The 22,011-nt window shown below is 32.9% G+C and overlaps 3 protein-coding genes across 3 annotated transcripts; 2 read left to right on the top strand and 1 right to left on the bottom strand.

The window, feature by feature from the left end:
• Nucleotides 1-1,158: 1,158 nt before the first annotated feature.
• Nucleotides 1,159-16,973, top strand: LOC149734690 (uncharacterized). The gene is made up of 16 exons (XM_089880100.1): nt 1,159-1,361; nt 2,228-2,405; nt 7,131-7,574; nt 7,917-7,980; nt 8,674-8,843; nt 9,295-9,351; nt 9,687-9,775; nt 10,332-10,563; nt 11,463-11,552; nt 11,857-11,998; nt 12,276-12,448; nt 12,713-12,768; nt 13,232-13,406; nt 15,132-15,205; nt 15,402-15,523; nt 15,929-16,973. Exons 1-16 carry the CDS (start codon nt 1,323-1,325, stop codon nt 16,095-16,097), a joined length of 2,274 nt encoding a protein of 757 aa, XP_089736226.1. The 5' UTR covers nt 1,159-1,322; the 3' UTR covers nt 16,098-16,973.
• On the top strand, nt 3,544-7,115 carry LOC149734691 (uncharacterized). The gene has a single exon (XM_089880118.1). The coding sequence runs from the start codon at nt 5,191-5,193 to the stop codon at nt 6,391-6,393; it is 1,203 nt and encodes a 400-aa protein (XP_089736244.1). The 5' UTR covers nt 3,544-5,190; the 3' UTR covers nt 6,394-7,115.
• Nucleotides 16,974-18,867: 1,894 nt separating the features above from the next.
• LOC149734689 (adrenodoxin-like) lies at nt 18,868-22,010 on the bottom strand. The gene is made up of 4 exons (XM_089880127.1): nt 21,830-22,010; nt 21,275-21,387; nt 20,451-20,580; nt 18,868-20,041 (listed from the first exon to the last, which is right to left on the bottom strand). Exons 1-4 carry the CDS (start codon nt 22,000-22,002, stop codon nt 19,948-19,950), a joined length of 510 nt encoding a protein of 169 aa, XP_089736253.1. The 5' UTR covers nt 22,003-22,010; the 3' UTR covers nt 18,868-19,947.
• Between the last annotated feature and the right edge of the window lies 1 nt (nt 22,011).

Genomic DNA, 22,011 nt, shown 5'->3' with positions numbered 1-22,011 from the left:
GCATGCAGTTATGGATAGGCCTACCGCGGCGCGCCTAAAACTATCAGTTACACCCGAAGTTTCCAATAAAGCTTGATAAATTATTCGCCGGGTTTCGACTATATAGCATGAACAATTGTCCAATTATTGCTTGGGTATTTACGCTTGTTGTACGCGGTTAAAAAATTAGACATGAAAAGAAGTGTGGTTGCCTGACTGAATGACTGGAACCAATTAATTAGTCCTTTTGTTTTGAAATTATTACCACAACGAAATTGAACCTAATTTTGTGTAACAGGCAAAACCAAAATTATTTCCGCCTTTTGTTTTTATCCTCGCGTAGTAGGCTAATGGTGTTGTGACATTATAAGGTTCCGAGTTCGATGCTTGGTGCTGCCAGCATTGTCCTTCAACCTCAATGTGTATGTTCATATATTATATAGGTTCCTATATTAACATTGTTCAGTCAAGTGGTCACAAATTATAGACGCCAATTTCGCCAGCCATACAGGCGTACAAAAACAAATACCCACAAAGTTGCTAATTTGATAACTTGTAAGCGGGCACAAGCTGTTTGAAATTACGTCCTAGTGTTATAAAAAATTGTGTTATAAAACGTTATGGGTAATCGTAATTTGGGATATATTGCTTTGACAACTCTGTAGTGACAACTGGATTGGAGAAAATACCTTAAATGACTTGCGGTGGTGGCAGCATCGAGCCTTGAATCTGATACCCTCTGATTGCAACGTTATAACCAATTTTTTTACGTCGCATGCAAAAAAATCTATTAAAAATATAACTTTTATTGAAAAAGCATTACGTGTTTAATACAATAAGTTTAATATTTCGTATGTTGGTCGCTATATTTTTGGTACTCTTGAACTTCACATGAAATCTAAAATATTGCTTTCAATTTAAAGCATGCGCCTCGATCTCATCCACTTTAAGATTAGTTGGGAAGGGTTTTCGAAATCTTGAAAAACAAAAATAACATTCATCAAATTTGTGACGTATTTTGAAGATTTTACAATAAAAAAATATAATTAAGACTTTCTAAGACAACAGGATTGAAGGAAATTATTTTTTAGATGCACCGAAAGCCAAATTTTAACATAACTTGCTATAATTGATTGTCGAAATATAAAAACTGTGTTTTTGTTTTACCGGTATTACACATTCTTTAAAAAACTAAATGCAATTTCTTTTAGTGTCAGAGTAAGATTTAATTTAGACGTCAGTGGTGATTTGACTAATAGATATTTACCAAAACCGTAAAGACAACTGCTTATAAATTTCATGCATCTAATTGGGAATACCAAACGTTGACGCAGACTTTGAAAATGGAAAGCCAAAGTGTTCCTAGACCTCAGGCGATTCAGGTAATGCAAATTAAAAAAAAACTCGGTGCTAGTAAAGAGTCTCCCCCCCACCTTATTTGCTAACTACTAACCACTAACCCCCTAACCATCAACACCCAACCCCCTAACTTAGGGGTTAGGGGTTAATAGTGGTTAGCAAATAAGGTGGGGGGAAGATTCTTCACTAGCACCAAAAACTCAATAAATCACTAACTCTTGACCCCAAACCCATGCAATATTTGTTTAGCTAATAACCAGTGAAAATTTTGGTCTTAAAATGTTCTTTTTGTCTTACTACTGAGCGCTGTATAGTTGGTGAAAAAAGTGGGGAACTAGTGAAGAATCCTTCGGTACATAGCAGAATAGGCTGGTGGAAAGTGTTAGTGGTTGGTGGTTATGGGTTGATGGTTATGGGTTAGTGGGTATAGGGGTTAGTAATAAAGTAGTTAGGGGTTAGTGGTTAGCAAATAAGGTGGGGAGAGGATTTTTCACTAGCACCAAAAATTGGCTAATAGTGTCAAAAATGAAATTTCACTTTTAAGCATTCTCAATAACAGCCTTGAATCGATTACCTCTCGGTTAGAAGTGGACACGTTAACTAACTGTACTACATCGCTGTTTTCTCTATAATTATGCAATCTTGTCTTTACACACCCTTTTTTATTAGAAGTTTAACTAAATTAAAATAAATGGCCCCTCTGTCCGCTAGGTGTAGCGACTACGCTTTTTTCTTTCAACTAAATGTAAATATATTTTAACTGTAAGCGTGTTTCAACAACTGTTGTTTTGACGCTATATCCTGTCTTTTCATATAAAAATATTTCTGAATCTTCACTACTGTAATCGAAAACACAAATAAAGTTATTTTTTTTCATTATATATTTCAGACCCACCTTTTACACAAGGGGTCAAGGTTACCCAAACCCAAGCTCTCGTCACCCCCCACTTCACCCACTGCCCCACATAACCCCAACTTACCCACCAATTCAACTCAAGCCACCCCATCTCAAGTTCAAAACCGCGCATGGACCTCATTTGATGACAGTCCTGTGCACTTAAATTCAGGTACACGTTATTGGTTGTTTTTAACATTATATAATATTGTAGAGTGGGGAAGATGGGACATCTTTACATTGTTTTTACTCGTCCCATTTGGTAGTAAACAAAGAACATTTGCAGAGTTATAAAACATCATGGCTCCCATAGCCCGTTGTAAATTGTTTTGAATAATTTTGTTTGTATGCAAATTTGGACAACCCATTAGTGTCCACTAGGTTGGAGCAATTACAGTTAGGTTTCTTGCCTAAGGACACGCACGCCAAAAATGATAGCAGCATGCCAGCATCTAGAGATTTTAACAGAAATGGCGTCAGATTTAGTAGTAAACATGCATGAAAATTTTGTTAGAGTAGCCTATTAGTTAATTTAATAATATTAATATATATCATGTATGTCTCATTTTTGTCTTGCTCATTTAATGCCTATTTTGGTGAGATTTTTAAAATTTATTAAAGTTCTAAGCTTTTTTCCTTTTTTACATCAATTTACCAATAAAATTATAAAATTCTATCCTAACAACAAAATTTCCGCTTAAAAAAATGTCTGTCCTAATGACAGGTGAAATTTTGGTGCAGAGTTACTGTTTTTACCAGAAAATCAATTTTAAAACGCTACGTTGTGCCTTATAGCAAAAGTACCCTACCAGATTATAATTACAATTGAGTATTTCCTATACATCTAGTAATCCCATAGTTTAAACTAATTAATTATAGCCCACTTAATTATATGGTAGTAATTTCTATAGCTATTACAGTCAGATTGTCAGTTTCTTAATGCATTATTTATTTAATCTTGTAATACAGTAAATACACTAAGAATATTTTTGAGTTATATAATTATAATTGTTTATTGGTAAAATACCTAAAAAATGTATATACAGTAGGGTGGGGGAAGATAGGACACCTTTTAACTCCATTTTCTCGTCCCGTTTAGTAGTAAACAAAGAACATTCAAAGAATCATAAAACTATATCCTTACGACTCCCATAGACCGTTGTTAATTATTAAAAACACGATCAGGATATTTGTATATTATGTGCTAAAGGTGTCCCATCTTCCCCCACCCTACTATATATATATATATATATATATTATATATATAATATATATATATGAAATTTAAAAAAAAACATTTTAAGCTCATGATTTATTCTCGCTTTTTAGAATTTATAAAATTTTACAAGAATTTATAAAAAAATGTAAAAAACAGTTTCCACAAAACATTTTAATTACATTTTTACCACCCCATATTTACCCACGGCTAAATAAAGTTTTTTTTTAAATACCATTTAAGTTACCCCTCTAAGGAAATAAAAACACTATACCTCCTATCCCGTGTACAGCTGACGAGCTGGGTTCTTATACGTTCTGTCGAGCGTAACATCCTGACCTCACCCCCTTTCAAGTCTATTCTTTCATAACTTTGTGGTCTTTATATAATAACTACACCCATTCACTTATCAGTTAGTATTATGTCAGTAATAGCTCCCTACTGTTACCTGTTATTTATTTGAACATTTAACTCTAATTATGGTTCGGCTCTTCAACATAATAGATATTTTGTATGGCAGCCTATAGAATCAGTTCATAACATTCATACATTTATTTATATAGTAAATGGTTCAGTTTTTCAAGAGAGACTAGATAGGATTTTTTAATTAACTCTAATTATGACTAAACAATAATATATATAATATATGTATAGTGGCGTGGGGAAAGATGGGACACCTTTAGCACAAAATATATAAATATCCTGATCGTGTTTTAAACAATTAACAACGGTCTATGAGAGTCACCAGGACAAGGTTGTATAATTCTTTGAATGTTCTTTGTTTACTACCAAAATGTACGAGAAAATAGAATGAAAAGGTGTCCCATCTTCCCCCATCCTACTATTATATAGTTTTTATGACAGCCTATAGAATCAGTTCATAACATTCATAAATTCATTTATACAGTAAACGGTTCAGATTTTCAAGACTTTAGACTAGGATTTTTTAATTAACTGAAATTTGGCCTAACAATAATATATATAATATATATGTATATATAGTTTTTATGACAGCCTATAGAACCAGTCCATAACATGCATACATACATTTATACAGTAAACGGTTCAGTTTTTCAAGACTTTAGACTAGGATTTTTTAATTAACTGAAATATGGCCTAACAATAACATAATATAGAGTTTGTATGCCAGCCTATAGAACCAGTTCCTAACAATTTAGTTCTACAGCATAGAGTTATTTTATAGTTTTGTTGATGTACATTTAATTATATAATTGTTTTAACACTAATTATGCCTAAATATAAAGTTACATCGGTTAGGATACTCAGATTGTATATTGAGTTTTACCCACTAAAATCTTCAGTTCTACAGTACATGCCCATATGGAGTTCTTTTTATGTAACTGCACAAGTTTTAAGCTATAGAAACTACCACAAAAAGTAGTGTATTTAAATATTTAAAAATGGAAGATAGTTTTGTGCGCTGAAGTACATGTTCATATATTGATATTTTCCAGCAATAATTTTTTGATTGATTTTTGTCTTTTTAACTTGATTTTTGTCTATAACATTTTCGTAGAATCGTTCAACTCTATGAGCACCAGATCAGGGTCAGATTCGCGGAATTATAACAAAAAAACTTATAAAAAGTTTAGATATAAATGGGTTTTGCCCTTTAAAATTAATTAGTCTGTTGTTGGTTATAATATGGTGCTATTCATGTAAAATTATGTATTGTTCACAAGGTATAGTAGTAGACTAAAGTACTTTCATTTTGGCAAGTATGGATAAAAGCTCTTTAGAAGCCAATGGACAAATTATAAAAGGTCAAAAAAGTGTGGAAGCACCTTATAAACAACCTGTTGCGAAATCGAAAAGTTTTGGAGACATTGCATATACTTTGAACAAATTTTCACCAAGTATTCCTAATGGTGCATGCAAAAAAAGCTCAAATTTACCGTTTTCAAACAGTATGGGGCAATTTGAACTGCAGCGAAAAATGCAGAGTCAGCAAAAATCGCGAGTACATCATAGATCTTTTAGTTTAGCGCGAGAAAATTTTCACAAGGATTTAAACGGCAATTGTTTCTCTAAACATTCTGACGTCAAAACTAACAAAACACCTGTGACAAGTGCCACTTCAGATGCAAGTCACACGCAGTTTACAAGCTCTCACTGTAAAAACAATGTACAGTTTAACCAGAGCTTTAACAGCCCTTCTCTGAACAATATTCTAAAAAACGTGAGTGATTCAGTGCTAGGGGGTCTGTCTATTACCCCATACTCAGTTGGGACACTTGAAAACGAAGAGAGAACGCTCTTAGATGAAGTAGGAATGGAAAAAAGCAAATTGAAACAAAAATGGAGTTCAATTTCAATATTTAAACAGGAAAAAATTAAAGTTAAAAAAACAAAAAGCGAAAAATTTGAAGAAGAGAAAAATGAGGATCCGAAAAATGAACCTCCACAAAAAGATGAGATTAAGGAACTAGAGGACTTTAATCTCTCTCCTCTGGAGCTAGAACCTGAACTTCCATATTTATCTTCAGATTCGGACGAAAAAAATGAGGATCCGCTCAGTTTTTCATGGCCTCTTGAAAAATTTGCCAAAATGAGAGCGGAATTTTGTGACAAAAATTTCCCTACTGCTCAAAATGACAAAGAAAAGCAAACAGAAATTAATAAATCCTCTCCTATCATGTTAAAACTAAAAAGAGCTGTAAAATTAGCCATGCCAAAAACTAAGACCTCAGAATTTGCTGACTCATGCTCCATACCACGTGTCAGCAGTTTTGTATGCCCGAAAACAGCGGCAATTGAAATACCAAATAATTCAGATGAAAGAAAGCAGAGCTTAAGTAAAAGCTGGGACAGTTCAAGTCTTGAATCTTACATGTCTAATCAAAGCAGAAAAAATAGCACTGCTGGATTACTCGGTAACAAAAAGTTTTGGAGTCATTGCGCATACTTTGAACAAGTTTTTTAGTTTATTATTCCATTTTTTTGTTGCTGCTAGGCTAGTTATAATAGTAGGGTGGGGTAAGATGGGAAATTTTATCTCTTTTATCGACCTTTTGGTAGTAAACAAAGAATGTTTACAAAATTATATAGTTGTATTTTACTTGGTTAATATGACATGTTTTTGTTGGTGCCAGGCTTATTATATAGTAAGGTGGGGTAAGATGGGAAATTTGTTCTTTTTACAGTCCCATTTTGATTTGGAAGTAAACAAAGAATATTATTATTTACAGAATTATATAAATAATGACGGTAGACTGTAAACAGAGTTGTCAATTTTTTAAACGCGTTCAGGAAACATGGGATTTAGGTGATAACAGTATCCCGTCTTTCCCCACAGGCCACAGTCATATTAATTCTAAACCAGCCTTCTTGGTAGTTTAATACTGTATACTGCTCATCTTTTTTACAGTGAATTAGGAAAAAAAATTACCACATATATATATATATATATATTAGTGGGATGGGGGAAGATGGGACACCTTTTCATTCCATATTCCGTCCCATTTGGTAGTAAACAAAGAACATTTAAAGAATTTTAATCCGGATATTTGGATATTATGTGCTAAATGTGTCTCATCTTCCCCCACCCTACTATATATTAATTTTTTTTAACTTTTTTATTGGGATGACCCAATTATATTACCCCTATATTTTTCATAGCCCCAAAAATATCCCATTAAAAATTAATTTTATTTTTTTCAGCTGGAAATAATTTTGCAAGTCCATCTCCCTGGAGCAGTGGACCTGGAAACGATAAATGGGCGTCTTTTCCAAACCGGAAGTCCGAAGATCAAAAAGACTCCAACTCTACTCCTGTTTCCTCCAATTTAAAGAGGACTTCAGATCATACACACCCCTCTCAAAACCCCAACACCCCAGTCCAAGGAGTCCCTTTGACACACCCCCTTGCGTCAAACACCCCATTAAAGCCCCACGCAAGGACCCCTAACCAGCCGGGGTACTCTGTTGAGACCCCTACCCAAATAAGGCATCGAAACCCCTCAAAAGAAGACATTATTGGCCACAAACAGGCGCTAGATGGCAGTAATGAGTTTACAGACCCGTGGTGTATTACAGACGAACAAAGAGAGTATTATATGAAACAGTTTTCAACAATGCAGCCCGATTTGAAAGGAAAAATTGACGGTAAAATTTTTGTGAGCAAGCACATTTTACTACCCTTTCTTTAAAAAATAAATGGTCTTCATTTTGGTTAAAAAAATTAATAGTCGTTTGTTAATTTTTTATAAAATTTATGTAAATTTATAGCCCGATTTGAAAGGATAATTAATTGGTTTTTATTTTGGTTAAAAAACAATATTTAAAAGTTTTTGAATCCCTTTTTTTAATTTAAAAAATTGGTAATTTTTTATTTTTTAAAAATAGATTAGGTATCATTTTAATTTTTTTTTAAAATTCTTTTAAACTTAATATTGTAAGAGTAAAAATTGAAAGTTGTGTATTTACCTATATTACTCATACATTCAGGTCAAACTGCAAGGAATTTTTTCACCAAGTCCAAACTACCAATATTAGAACTCTCCCATATATGGTAAGTAGCTTTAATTTGAATGTTAATTTTATATGCCTGGACAGGGTTTGGGTAATGGTCCAAACCGGGCCTTAAATTGCGACCAAAATGCTCCAAATCAGGCCTTAATTGTGACCAAAATTGGGCCAAACTGGGCCTTAAATTGTGACCAAAATGCTCCAAATCAGGCCTTAAATTGTTACCAAAAATGGGCCTAATCAGGCCAAAATAAAATGGTGTCCTATTTTATTGTGTAATAGCCTATTAAAGGCAAACATTGGCCTTAATCCCGGTCCCATGGCATGCATTACCCCAAGACCTCACCCATATAGAATATAGCCATGGGCCTAGACTATATTGTAAGATGGGGGGTGGTGGGACACCTTTAGCACATAATATCCAAATATGCAAATAACAACGGTCTATGAAAGTTGTGAGGATACGGTTTCATAATTCTTTAAATGTTCTTTGTTTACAAACAAATGGGACGAGAAAATAGAATGAATAGGTGTCCCATCTTCCCCCACTGTACTATATCGTATAATGCAAAACTTGGATCTAGTGTTCTTTTTAACATATTCTTTGTTTACTACCAAATGGGACGAGAAAATAGAATGAATAGGTGTCCCGTCTTCCCCACCCCACTGTAATGCAAAACTGTAACATAATATACATAAATGAATTTTCTAATTTCTAAATCCTTTTTTTTTCTAGGGAGTTATCAGACATGGATCAAGATGGTAGTCTTACCATAGACGAGTTTTGCACTGCATTTCATCTCGTTGTAGCTCGTAAAAATGGATACGACCTACCAATTAAACTTCCTCAAGCTTTAGTTCCTACGTTAATTGATCTCGGTGTAGGGGAAGTACCCACTAAAACAGGTCAGTTTTTTTTTAATTTATAATTTTTTTACCCCCTATTTGCGAAAAAAAAGGGTGAGGTCTTACATTTTAGCAGAGCAGGGAACCTGCGATTTGGGCTAGTGTTAACATATTATTCATTTTATATGGGTAAGGTCTAACAGCAAGGTATTTTAACAACTTTTTATACAAAAAATAATAATAATTTTAGGTTAAAGGGGTTTTGCACCAGCTGCATAATAATACTAATGCATTTGTAAATGTTTATACACCTTATGTTTCAATTCTTTGTGGTTGAGGACAGTGCTCAACTTTGCGACACCGCATCGCAGTCAGACACATATTTTCGCCTATTTTTTTTTGTTGGCACTTTGGCACTGGCACAATTCTGTGATTTTATGTTTATACACTTATGCCTATATAAAAAATGGAAATCATCAATATTACATCATAATTGGTCCATTTTTCGCAGACCCGTTTCAACCTGACGAAGAAATACCTTCCCATCCTATTGCTTCTAATAATACAGGTATTTTTTGTTCAAGCATAATATCTCAAAATTTGTAAAAATATTTAATCCAAGGCTCAACGCTGCTACCACTGTGGGCGTATATGTCCTTGGGCAAGACACTTAACGGTAATTTCTCCAACCTAGTGGTCACTGATGGGTTGTCCAAATTATCAGCCAAACATAAAAAAAATGAAAAAAAGTGATCACCCACAATCCCACAAAGTAACATACATGGTAACTCGTAAGCTGGCACGAGGTGTTAAACCCAACTGTCGTTTTCCAATAAAAATGTGTCCCATCTTCCCCCACCCTACAATACATAATATATATATTTTATATGATATCTATAACAGCGTCTGCTGACCAATGGGAGACCTTCAGTGACCGAACAAACAGTTCGACGACACTCGCTAATTTTGACCAATCAAATCATTCAATTGAGGTAAAATTTAAAAAACTATATATATATATACATATATATAATATAATTAATATATATTTATTTTAAACACTATTTTGCTCTGGGCAAACATAAAATGTTACTTCTTTTTTAAAAATTACCCCAAACTAGAGTTAGGCAAGCAGTGGCGCAGCCAGGGGGGTTTAGGGGGTCACGACCCCACCCCTTTTAAACCGAAAAATTTGTTAAAAAAATTTTAAAAAAATTTTTTGGTTTACCCCCCCCCCCCCCCCTTATTTTTTTTCTTGCTGCACCACTGTAGGCAGGTGACTTGTGATGTTTAACAAGTCCGAAAATTAAATGAGGTATGTAGATAGGACAGCCCTTAGCATTGGGGTCAAAAAAGAGGGTATTTATAATTAAAAAAAAGGAAAATTTTGTTTGAAAAAGAGGACACATAGACTATTTTAAATTTTAAAGATTGAAAAAGTCTTATTAGAAAAATAAATTCACAAAAAGGGGAAATTTCACCCCAAACCCCTAACTCATACATAAAAATATATATATTATATAACTCCCCTATATTTTTCACCTTCAGGAAAATTTACCCCACCCTGTAGCGGTACATATGACCCCGTCTCGTCACCCCGAGTTATGGAAGCGGGTTAGCAACGACGCTGAAAAGTCCTCTGGGGCGACTCCTAGTGGTGAAACGCACGATGAGGAGAGTACGACGTCGTCCCCGCAAGTGAGGACGAAAAAACGGCTCGTGACTAACCCGTATGGGTCTTTACGGAACGAGTTGTCTGATGTAGATAGTAGTTGTGAAGGTAAAAGTATGTTTATTGTAAAAAAATTTTGAGTAAATTTAATCAATTTATTATCATGTGGCAGGGTAACAATAGTCGTTATAACAGGAATGTTCTGTTTTGTTTTGGTAATGGGTTCGAATTTAATGTATAATAGGGTGGGGAAGATGGGACACTTTTTCATTCTACTTTCTCATCCCATTTAGTAGTAAACAAAGAACATTCAAAGAATTATCAAACCGTATCCTCAGACTTCCATTGACCGTTGTTAATTTTTAATTAATTTAGTCTCGTGACTGGGAAACTACAATTGTTATAACACGGGTTTTAAAACTTTGGAAAAATTATGTTCAAAAACCCTGACAAAATTTTCTTTAAAAACCTTGCCAGAATTATGTCTATAAAAGCTAGGCAAAATTATGTTTTTAAAAGCTAGGCAAAATTATGTTTCAAAAAATTAGAAAAATTATGTTTTAAAACCTTAGCAAAATTATATTCTTCAAGCTGTGGTATAGAACAGGTTCAGTGTTCTATAGCAAACAAAAAATGTTGTAATACAGTTGTAATATTTACATAACGCTGTTAAACAAACATCAAGACAGAAAGTGTTGCAACTCGTAAAAGGAAAAATGTCCACTACTGTAGCTTGGTGCCTAGGCAAGAATTTTATAAGCTCAATACATTCAATGCTTTAACCCATTTTTTTGTCCGGCGCTATAGCTCAGTGGTTTGGCGCCTGTATCGAAACCAAAGTATCCCGATTCAATGCCTGGCTGCGGTACTAATAATACCGATCAGCGTATGTGTCCTTGGGCGAGACAATTAACGGCAATTGCTCCAACCCAGCGGTCATTAATGGGTTGTCCAAATTATCAGCCCTATCAAAGCAAAAATTATAACACAAAAAAAATTTTTTTTAGGTAAAAAATTATCAGCAAGTAACTCAACTGACTCTAAAGAATCGAGAAATAATGAACTGGAAGAAAAAACATTTCGTAAAAATAAAAAAGGTAAAAATTTTATCTTATTGTATGTTAATTTAATGATTTTGACTATTATTGTATATAAAGAATACATTATTTTTGTGTGTTGATTATTTATATGATTTTTCACGACGTTTTAAAATAATTTTATAATTCTATGTTTGTTTAATATTTCCATGTTTCTTATTATTTCAATGTTTTTATAAAATTTCAACTTTATATATTATTTCAATATTTTATTTTATTTCAGTTTTTATACTATTTCAATTTTTTAATATTTTAAATTTTCATAAAATTTCGATATTTTTATAATATTTCTATTTTTTTCCAGGACGATCTTTGTCTACATCATCAGTGACATCATCATCGTCCTCGGTTGCCACGAGCGATCGATCTTCCGCAGATGAAGATGATGTTGAAGATCGGTCCGATCCCGAGCATTCTGATTGGTCGTCACGACCCCTACGTCCAAGGTAATTGGTTAAAAAAAATTGGTGAAATTTTAATTAAAAAATTTGAAAAAAATTTGTCAATTTTTTTAGCCTATTTTTAGATTTTGATAAGAGCTAAAAAAACTAGGTACGAAAGTTTTATGCAAGTTTAACTGTCAAATTCTGTGATTCTGGCCCTGATCTAGTGCTCATGAAATTGGATTCTCGTTTTTTGTAACGAAATATCTGTCAGAATTAAGTGCTACAAAAAAACAGAAAAAAAGCCCAATTAATTGTCTAAAACAACAATTTTTTTTAGATCCGGTTCAAGTTCATCCATGGAAAGTGGGTCAGTCCCCACTATAACCCCACTACCCCCTCCTGCCCCCACACCCCCACCCAGACCCCTTGTTCACCCCAAATCTTCACCCAAACTTAAAAGAGAATCAAAATCAAACTCGTTGGAGAGAAATGAGAATTTTCCAACGATAGGTATTTTTGGCAAAAAAATATTTTATTTGAAAATACGAACAAAATTATACAAATATACATTTATATATATAAAAAAAAATTGTGCATATTTTTCACTAAATTTTAGAATTATGCTATAATAAATTAAGAATTTTCCTGCGAAAAACTTTTTTTATAAAAGGTATGTTTAAAAACTAGTACAATTATTTTTTAGAAGTCTTGTCTTTTAAAAAATTGCAAAAAAAATGTTTAAAATTCTGATAATTTTAGAACCCTATGTTTTAGATGTTGAAAATAGAGTAGATGGACCAACGCCCCCGCCACGCCCCCAAACTGTACCAGTAAGTGTGTTATTGCTTTTTTAATAACTGTTTTTCGTTTGTTTTTTTAACTGTAATATTGCACTGTCTAAAATTATTTTAGTGCAGTGCGATTTTTCTTTCTTTTTGATCTATTAAAATTACAAAAATTTGTGTCAATTAATGAATGTAACTTGCTTTATCCTTGCGTCGCCAGAAAACGACAGTCGTTAAACACAGGTGTTTTGTTTCATACATCTCATGGCACCTTACAAGTTACCATGTACGTTACTTTGTGGGTAATTACTTTTTTATATTTAGACAACCCATTAATGACCACTGGGTTGGAGCAATTGCCGTTAAATGTCTTGTTCAAGGACACATACGCCCACAATGGTAGCAGCGACAAGCTTTGAACTCATTACCTCTGGGTTAGAAGCAGGCGCGCAAACCACTTTGGCACGGCGTCATACTTATAAATTTTTTTGTGTTAACTTTTTCCTAGGTTACAGAGCCACAGGAGTCTTTCGCTGACTTTAGTAACTTTAACCAGCCACACGAGGAGCCAGAACCTATCGAAAAATCGGATGACGAAAAAAAAATTGAGAAAAAATTAGAAAAAAAAGTTGAGAAAAAAGTGGAAAAAATTGTGAAACCGGTTCCTGCTCCAAGACCTAACAGTAAGTTTTATTAAAAATTAGAGTAATTGGCCGACTCTGGTCTAAATCTTAAATCCCATGGCATGCCTCGCTGTAAGACTTCACCCATATAAAATAGAGTAATTGGCCGACTCTGGTCTAAATCTTAAATCCCATGGCATGTCTCGCTGTAAGACCTCACCCATATAAAATAGAGTAACAGGCCAACTCTGGTCTAAATCTCGAATCCCATGGCATGCCTCGCTGTAGGACCTCACCCATATAAAATAGAGTTATAGGCCACTCTGGTCTAAATCTCGAATCCCATGGCATGTCTCGCTGTAAGACCTCACCCATATAAAATAGAGTAACAGGCCAACTCTGGTCTAAATCTCGAATCCCATGGCATGCCTCGCTGTAAGACCTCACCCATATAAAAAATAGAGTGACAGGCCAACTCTGGTCTAAATCTCGAATCCCATGGCATGTCTCGCTGTAAGACCTCACCCATATAAAATAGAGTAATTGGCCGACTCTGGTCTAAATCTTAAATCCCATGGCATGTCTCGCTGTAAGACCTCACCCATATAAAATAGAGTAACAGGCCAACTCTGGTCTAAATCTCGAATCCCATGGCATGCCTCGCTGTAGGACCTCACCCATATAGAATAGAGTAATAGGCCAACTCTGGTCTAAATCTCAAGTCCCATGGCATGTCTCGCTGTAGGACCTCACCCATAAAAAGTAGAGTAATAGGCCAACTCTGGCTTAAACTGCATGCACCCTGGTGTGGCCTGCTGTAAGACATCACACATATAGAATCCAAAGTAGGCCAACTTTTCCCTAAATCCCATTTTTTTCTGATATGCCTTGATGTTAGGACCTTACCCATGTAGAATAGAATAGAAAATTAAAAACATTTTTTTTATCTATTTCCGCTCTTAATTTTGCTGAAAATTTTAAATTTATCATTCATTTATTTTATAAATCATAGCAATTTAAAACAGGATGCATATTCAAATCGAATATTTTTGCTTTTAATACTTTGCTTTTAATACTGTAAAGTAGTTTAATTTATAAAATCTGATATTAAAAGCAAAAATATTCGATTTGAATATGCATCCTGTTTTAAATTTCTATGATTTATAAAATAAATGAATCATAAATTTAAAATTTTCAGCAAAATTAAGAGCGGAAATAGATAAAAAAAATGTTTTTAATTTTATACTTTACAGTTTTCTATGAGTTTTTGTGAAAAATTGTATTTTTTTTCAAAAATAAAATTTTCTGTATCTGATTCTTAACGATGTATTGTTGTAATGCAGGTATTTATATATTGTACATTATATTTACGTATTTAAAATATTAAATGTTGAAATTTCATATTTTTTATTCTTTATGGGTAAGGTGTTTTGTTTCATACGCCTCATGCCAGCTCACGAGTTGCCATGTATGTTACTTTGTGGGTGATTACTTTTTTTATATTTTTTATGTATGGCTGATAATTTGGACAACCCATTAGTGACCACTGGGTTGGAGAAATTGCCGTTAAGTGTCTTGCCCAAGGACACATTCGTCGATCAGTGTTAGTACCGCCGCCGAGCATGGAACCGGGGACACTTTGGTTTCGATACATATGCCTAAACCACTGAGCCACGGCGCCGAACATTGTTAAAATTTTATTTTTTTTCTTTTTTAATATTGTGCAATTTAAAAAATTTTTTTTTCTATTTTAATGTTTGAATTTATTTAAATTTTTATTTTTAGAAGAATCTGCGAAGATCGAAGAAGAAATTGAAAACAAGGATATTGAAGAAGAAAAATCAACGCATAATAAAAAGGTAAAAATTAATAATACCAAAAACTTACAACAGTAAAATACCATTGATAAAGTTATAATACCAAAATTCATAGTAATAAAACGCATAATAACAAAATCTTGTAAAAGTAAAATAGTACTTATAAATACAAAATTGTATATTACTAAATTTTCCGTTACAATATCCTTTATATCATAAAATCCCCATTTTACCCCAGGCCCCCACAAAACCCCCACGTTCTCGTATAATGAGCTCGGACGTATGTAAACCTGAACCCATATTGTCAACTCTTCCAATTTCGAGTAAAGACCCAAAACATAAACCCCAACCTAAGCAAGAGTAAGAAAAAAATATTTTATTTCTTTGATTGTATTTTTTGTGCCTTTTTTGATTATTTTTTTATTAAAATCCATTTTTTTAGTCTAAAAAACTTTTTATTACATTTTGTGTAAACAACTTGTCATTTTATTTTGTTTAAAAACTTTTTTTTCATTACTCTATTCTATGTGGGTAAGGTCCTACAGCGAGACACACTATAGGGCCTAAGATTTAATCCAGAGTTTGCCCATTACCCCAATCTATATAGTATAGTAGTATATGGAAAAGGGTTTTGTACTAACTCTAGCCTGAATCCCATGTCCCATGACTACCTCGCTGAAGGACCTCACTCATATAGAACAGGAAAAAAGGACCAACTCTAACCTAAGTTCCCCTTTAATCCCTAACTATGACATCATAATCCAGATTATCTCGCAATAAAAGCAGTCTACAGACGTCAATACGAGAACTAAAAGTCCGAAACACGCAACTTACGAGGCTAAACGCGGATCTACAACAGCAGCTTAAAGACGTAATGGAGTCCAGAATTACTGTAGAAATGAACATACACCAAATGCGACCGTTTACGCAATAAAACCCAATTTAGAAACCCTTTTTACCCCCAAAATATCCCCCAAAACCATATCCAAAATAGCTTACATACATTTACAGCCATTTAGACTACGCAAATTTTATGGATAATTATAAGCACTTAAAACTGGGGTTGCTTTGCACTTAGGCTTCTAGCTCCAGTGATGACCAATTCTAATTTCAACTTCCACTTTCTATGGTAACATATAGTTGCGAAAAAAAATTGGTCATCACTTTTTGCTAATCTGGTGAAATTTTTTCATAATTCAATGAAAATGGTTAATTTTTTAATAAGGTATTTTTTAAAATTCTGTTTTTTTTGCGAAAAAATTTGTCAAATTCTATTTCAATGCTGGTACTTGCTTTAACTTTTACATTTTTGGTAAAAAATATCTAAACGCCAGTGTTTTTTTAGTCAAAAACTAATTTCTTGCCTCGTCGGTACAATTATTCCTGTGTGCTCCAAAAATATTCATGTTTTCTGGCTATTTATTAACGTTTAATAGGCAAACTCATTTCTTAAGGCATATATATATATTATATATGTGTCCATTCAAAGAAAAATGGCTGAATTATAGTTTTTTTCGCAATGTTTGCCAACGCAAGAGTGCCTTGCGTATTTTTACCTTTCCAGCGAAAAAAAACAAATCGTTGGTACCAGTAATTTTGTACTTTCGCGAAAATTTATTTTGCTTTACAGTTTCGCAGCTTTTCTCGTTAGGTGTTATGTTATGCCGCTCATAAGCGACTGTCATGCATACATTTTGCTTCTAGAATTCAATACGGGGCGCTATTTTCCTGCCGGCGGAACATGTAGATATGTGGTAACATGGAACAGCATGGTGGGCATATTCACCGTAATATATTTTTATCACGAAAATTTTTGGATTATTTTTTAAAAAATGTCAGAAAAAAGAGATATTCTGTATGGGTAAAGACCAGATTTTACAGTAACTTTTCAAACTTTAATTTTTTTTTAAAAAAGAAAAAAAAAATTGGATTATTTTAGAAAAATGTCAAAAAAAGAAGATATTCTATTTAGTTGAAGACCAGATTTTACAGTAACTTTTCAAACTTTAATTTTTTAAAAAAAAGAGAAAAAAATTTGGATTATTTTAGAAAAATGTCAAAAAAAAGATATTCTATTTAGTTGAAGACCAGATTTTACAGTAACTTTTCAAACTTTAATTTTTTAAAAAAAAGAGAAAAAAATTTGGATTATTTTAGAAAAATGTCAAAAAGAAGATATTCTATTTAGTTGAAGACCAGATTTTACAGTAACTTTTCAAACCTAAAGTTTAGGCCAAAGATGGTCCATTACTTCATTCTGTGAAATTGTAAAAAATTTGGGATCATTTTAGAAAAGAGACAAAAAAGAAATGTTCTATATAGTTGAAGACTGATTTTACAGCAACTTTCGGAAGCTAAGATTTAGGCCACAGTTGGCTCATTACCTTAAAAGTTTGTTTAGATATAAATAAGTCAAATTAATACAGCAATAGACAGCTTTTTGGGATCATTTTTTTAGAAATTGTTTACACAGAAGAAAGAAAAAGCAATGGACCCTGAGATTTAGGTCAGAGTTGGCCCATTACCTGATACTGTAAAATTGTAGAAAATGTTTTTAGAAATGTATGTCAGAAATGAGAGACATTCTTTATGGGTGAGGTCATTTTTTTACAGCAAACTTTATAACCTATGGTATATAGGCCAGAGTTGGCCAATTACCACAAACAACCCTCAAAGATTTTTAGATATAAGTCAGTCAAATACACAACAGTAGGTTATTGTGTTTTATTAAATTGTCTTTCAAGAATATTTTAGACAAAGGTATTAGAAATAATGTTTATAATATTTATTACAGAGTAGGCTTAGGCTATAGTGTTACATCTCTTTTTTGTGTATTTTGGCTGTGAGTTAGGTTCTATGTAAAATGTAGTTTAAAATTGAACTAGCTGTGTTTTTTTTGCTTTAAAATTTTCAAGCTCACTGTTTTAACCCAGTGGTCACTAATGATTGAAAAACTATGTTAGAAACCTATATATGATAGTGGTTTTCTAATTTAAAATGGTTTGTAAGTTGCCAAAAGTAGCCTGCATATATTATACTATTAACTGTAAAGGGTAACGGAAAATTAAATTGGATCATGAACAAAAATGTTTGAGAACCACTGGATAAAGTATGGTATAGCAGGGTGGGAAAGATGAAACACCTTTTTGTGCTATTGTCTCGTCCCATTTGTCAGTAAACAAAGAACATTTAAAGAATTTTAAAACAGTATCCTCACGACTCCCATAGACTGTTGTTAATTGTTTAAAACATGATCAGGATATTATGTTCTAAAGCTTTACCATTTTTTTCCTATCTCATATATTAATACTTTTGTAGCCCAGGGGTGTGCAACTAACGGCTCACAAAGAAAAGTTGTGTGGCCTGCAAAGCCACCTGCATATTTTTTATTGAATTTATTTGGTGTGGCAATAAATTTATATAGCAGTTTTCAGAAATTTCTGCTTCCGAACTTCATATTTCTGCAAGGAAATGAAATAGCCCTTTAACAAACTTTTACTGGTGCATACAAGTCTATGTTAAATAAATGTATAGCCTGCGGGTTCACCCAGTAATTTCTACCTGGCCCTACTGTAATAAAGGTTGCACACCCCTGCTGTTGTCAATGAAAATGTCTTTGCAGAAAAATACTAAGCTATACCCTACAGTCCTAGTATCACTATTATATAGCTATGGACTGAATTCTACTTACAAAAATTCCATAGTATCTTAAAACATATTATGTATTCCGACCACCATTTAATACATACACCACAAAACTTTTAAAACAAGGTAGGTAAAAATAAATTAAAGCGTATATATAGTACTGTTGGGAAAGACGGGACACCTTTAGAACATAATATCTAAATATCTTGATCGTGTTTTAAACAATTAACAACGGTAAATGGGATTTGTGAGGATACAGTTTTATAATTCTTTAAATGTTCTTTGTTTACTACCGAATGTGACCAGGAAATAGAATGAAAAGGTGTCCCATCTTCCCCACCCTACTATACTAAAGAAATTCCTTGATTTCTAAAATTAAAATAAAACCGAAAAAAAATTGTTTTGGAATGACTGCTATTTAGTATTTAATGTAAAAAATATTTAGATTTGCTTAGGTGATTGTGTGAACAAAATGCATAGATTTTTAGTAAGAAAAATGTATATTTATTACGCAGTACTGTTAAAAATGGTAATATATCAGTGTTGCAACTATTTTTAGTACTGTTAAAATTACAATTCTATAAATTTTGCAAACAAATTTCGGCTTTACATTTTTACATCTAAAAAAATTCAACAACTTTTTTTTTATTGAAATGTGGGTTTTCTTACTGTATTATTCAACAGTTTTATGGAGGTTGGACCAACTAGCTACTAAAATTAGAAAGCACTTTGCTACAGTATGTATTTTATGAGTTCAAAAATGTCTGTGTAAAAAAAATTACCATGCTACAAAAAGTTGGTACAGATAAATAATTTTTTAACAGTATTTAATTGTTAAAATTATACAACCTACTAGTCGTACATTTTCGTATAGTAATGTGGGGGAAGATGGGACACCTTTAGTAAAATAATATCCCAATATTCCGATAATATTTTAAACAACTAACAACGGTCTATGGGAGTTGTGAGGATACAGATTTATAATTCTTTGAAATTTTCTTTATTTACTACCAATGGGACGAGAAAATAATATGAAAAAGTGTCCCATTTTTCCGCACCCTACTATATCACAATGTAAAAAATGTTCAAAATTCTGGTACAGATAGATTTGTATTTCCTAAGATTGGTTTTTATTGTCATTATACATCTCTGGCATCGGTAATTTCACGAGGTAGTGTCACGGTACAATTGTCCATTTCTTTTGTAAGGTACACCTGGCATCCAAGCCTGGACCTGCAAAGTGTGCACGTTATAATAGGCATAATACATATATAGGCGATACATTTCCAATTTTTTTAGTAAAAACTGGGGCGACATTGTTAAAATGCAGTTAAAGCTGTCAAACGTTGGGAATCTTATTGATTAAATTTTAAATGAATGTAACTTTATTATCGCGTGGCTGGAAAACGACAGTCGTTATAACACAGGTGTTCAAGATCACCCACAAAGTAACATACTTGGTAACTCGTAAGCTGACACAAGGTGTATGAAACAAAACGCATGTGTTAGATCGACTGATGTTTTCCAGCCACGCGAGGATTAAGTAAGTTACATTCATTCATTGAACCCATAGGTAAAGTTTAACATTATAAATACATGAGCCTTAGATCAGGGCAAGAAATTACAAAAGCAAGCATATTACGTTTCTGTTAAACCGCAAGCCAAGTCCAGCATGTCCATTTCATCCATCAACGGTTCTTCCAATAGCGAGTAAACGCCATCTTCGAATATAACATGGCAAGTAGAACAAGACACCGTACCTTCACATACTCCTAAAAAAAGTCAAATTTAAGTTAGAGTTTCAAGTTCTTTGTTTATTTTGAAATATTTCATAATTTGTAGTCCATTTTATCGAAATAAAAAGCTTCTCAAAATATATTGTTACTTTACCACATATTATTTTCTGGTCTTTATATTGTGCAAGTCAAATTCCCGTTAGAGTTAAATATTTCATAACTTTGTAGCCTGTTTGTTCTATTACCAATTAAAAAAGGTTTTAAAATATATCATTTGCACTTATTGTACCTTCACATACACCTAAAAAAAGTTAAATTCAAGTTATAATTTTATGCTTTTTTGTTTACTATAAAAATCCCATAATTTGTAGTCCATGTTATCGAAATAAAAAAGCTTTTATAAAAAGCTTCTCAAAATATATCATTACTCATTAGCACTAATTATTTTCTAGTCTTTATATTATAAAAGTCAACACACTTTTAGAGTCGTGAGGATACGGTTTAATTGTTCTGTCAATATTCTTTGTTTTTTTAAACCTTTTTTACTATTTAATATTTTGCTGGAAAAAAAAACAATTTAAAAAATGCAATTTTAAACTGTTTGCTAAAAAATACCAGTGAAGCAATTTAAATATTCCAAATTTTACACCATATACTAAAAATTTAAATGCGAAAATGGTAAAAATAACATAACTTAAGCACTATAGATAGAATGTATTATTTTTCGTACCAAAACTTTCAAAGTTTAGTTCGTTGTCTAAAACAACATCTAGTATAGTATCATCAATGTTAGCAGAAGTGGTGTGCTTCTCGCCTTTTCTGTCTATTAGATTGATTGTAATTCTGAAAAATGAAAGTTAGCTGTCAGATGAATGTAACTTACTTTATCCTCGCGTGGCCGGAAAACGACAGTCGTTATCACACGGGTTTAACACCTCGTGCCAGCTTACGAGTTACCATGTATGTTACTTTGTGGGTGATAATTTTTTATGCATGGCTGATAATTTGGACAACCCATTAGTAACCACTGGGTTGAAGCAATTGCCGTTAAGTCTTGTCCAAGGACACATATGCTCACAATGGTGGCAGTGACAAGCCTTGAACACATTACCTTTATGTTAGAAGCAGACACAATCACCCACAAAGTAACATACATGGTAACTGGTAAGCTGGCACGAGGTGTATGAAACAGAACACCCGTGTTATATAACGACTGTCGTTTTCCGGCCATGCGAGGATAAAGTAAGTTACATTTATTCATTCAATAATATAAAACAATACCTACTTGTCCTTTGCAACAATAGGGGTAGTATGAAACGTTTGTACTTGCTGTAGGGACGCCAACAATTCACTTTTATGTGTATACGCGTTATTCTGTTTTATTGCTACACCCCTTAATGGTAACTTTGAAAATTCAGAAAATATTTTTCTAAACACACTTAAACTCCTATGGGACATTTTTACTAA

This window comes from Ciona robusta, chromosome 6, assembly GCF_009617815.1.
Source record: "Ciona robusta chromosome 6, ASM961781v2".
NCBI classification, from domain to species: domain Eukaryota; kingdom Metazoa; phylum Chordata; class Ascidiacea; order Phlebobranchia; family Cionidae; genus Ciona; species Ciona robusta.
Note: the sequence above shows the minus strand (reverse complement) of the source record. Positions and strands in the feature narration are given on the sequence as shown.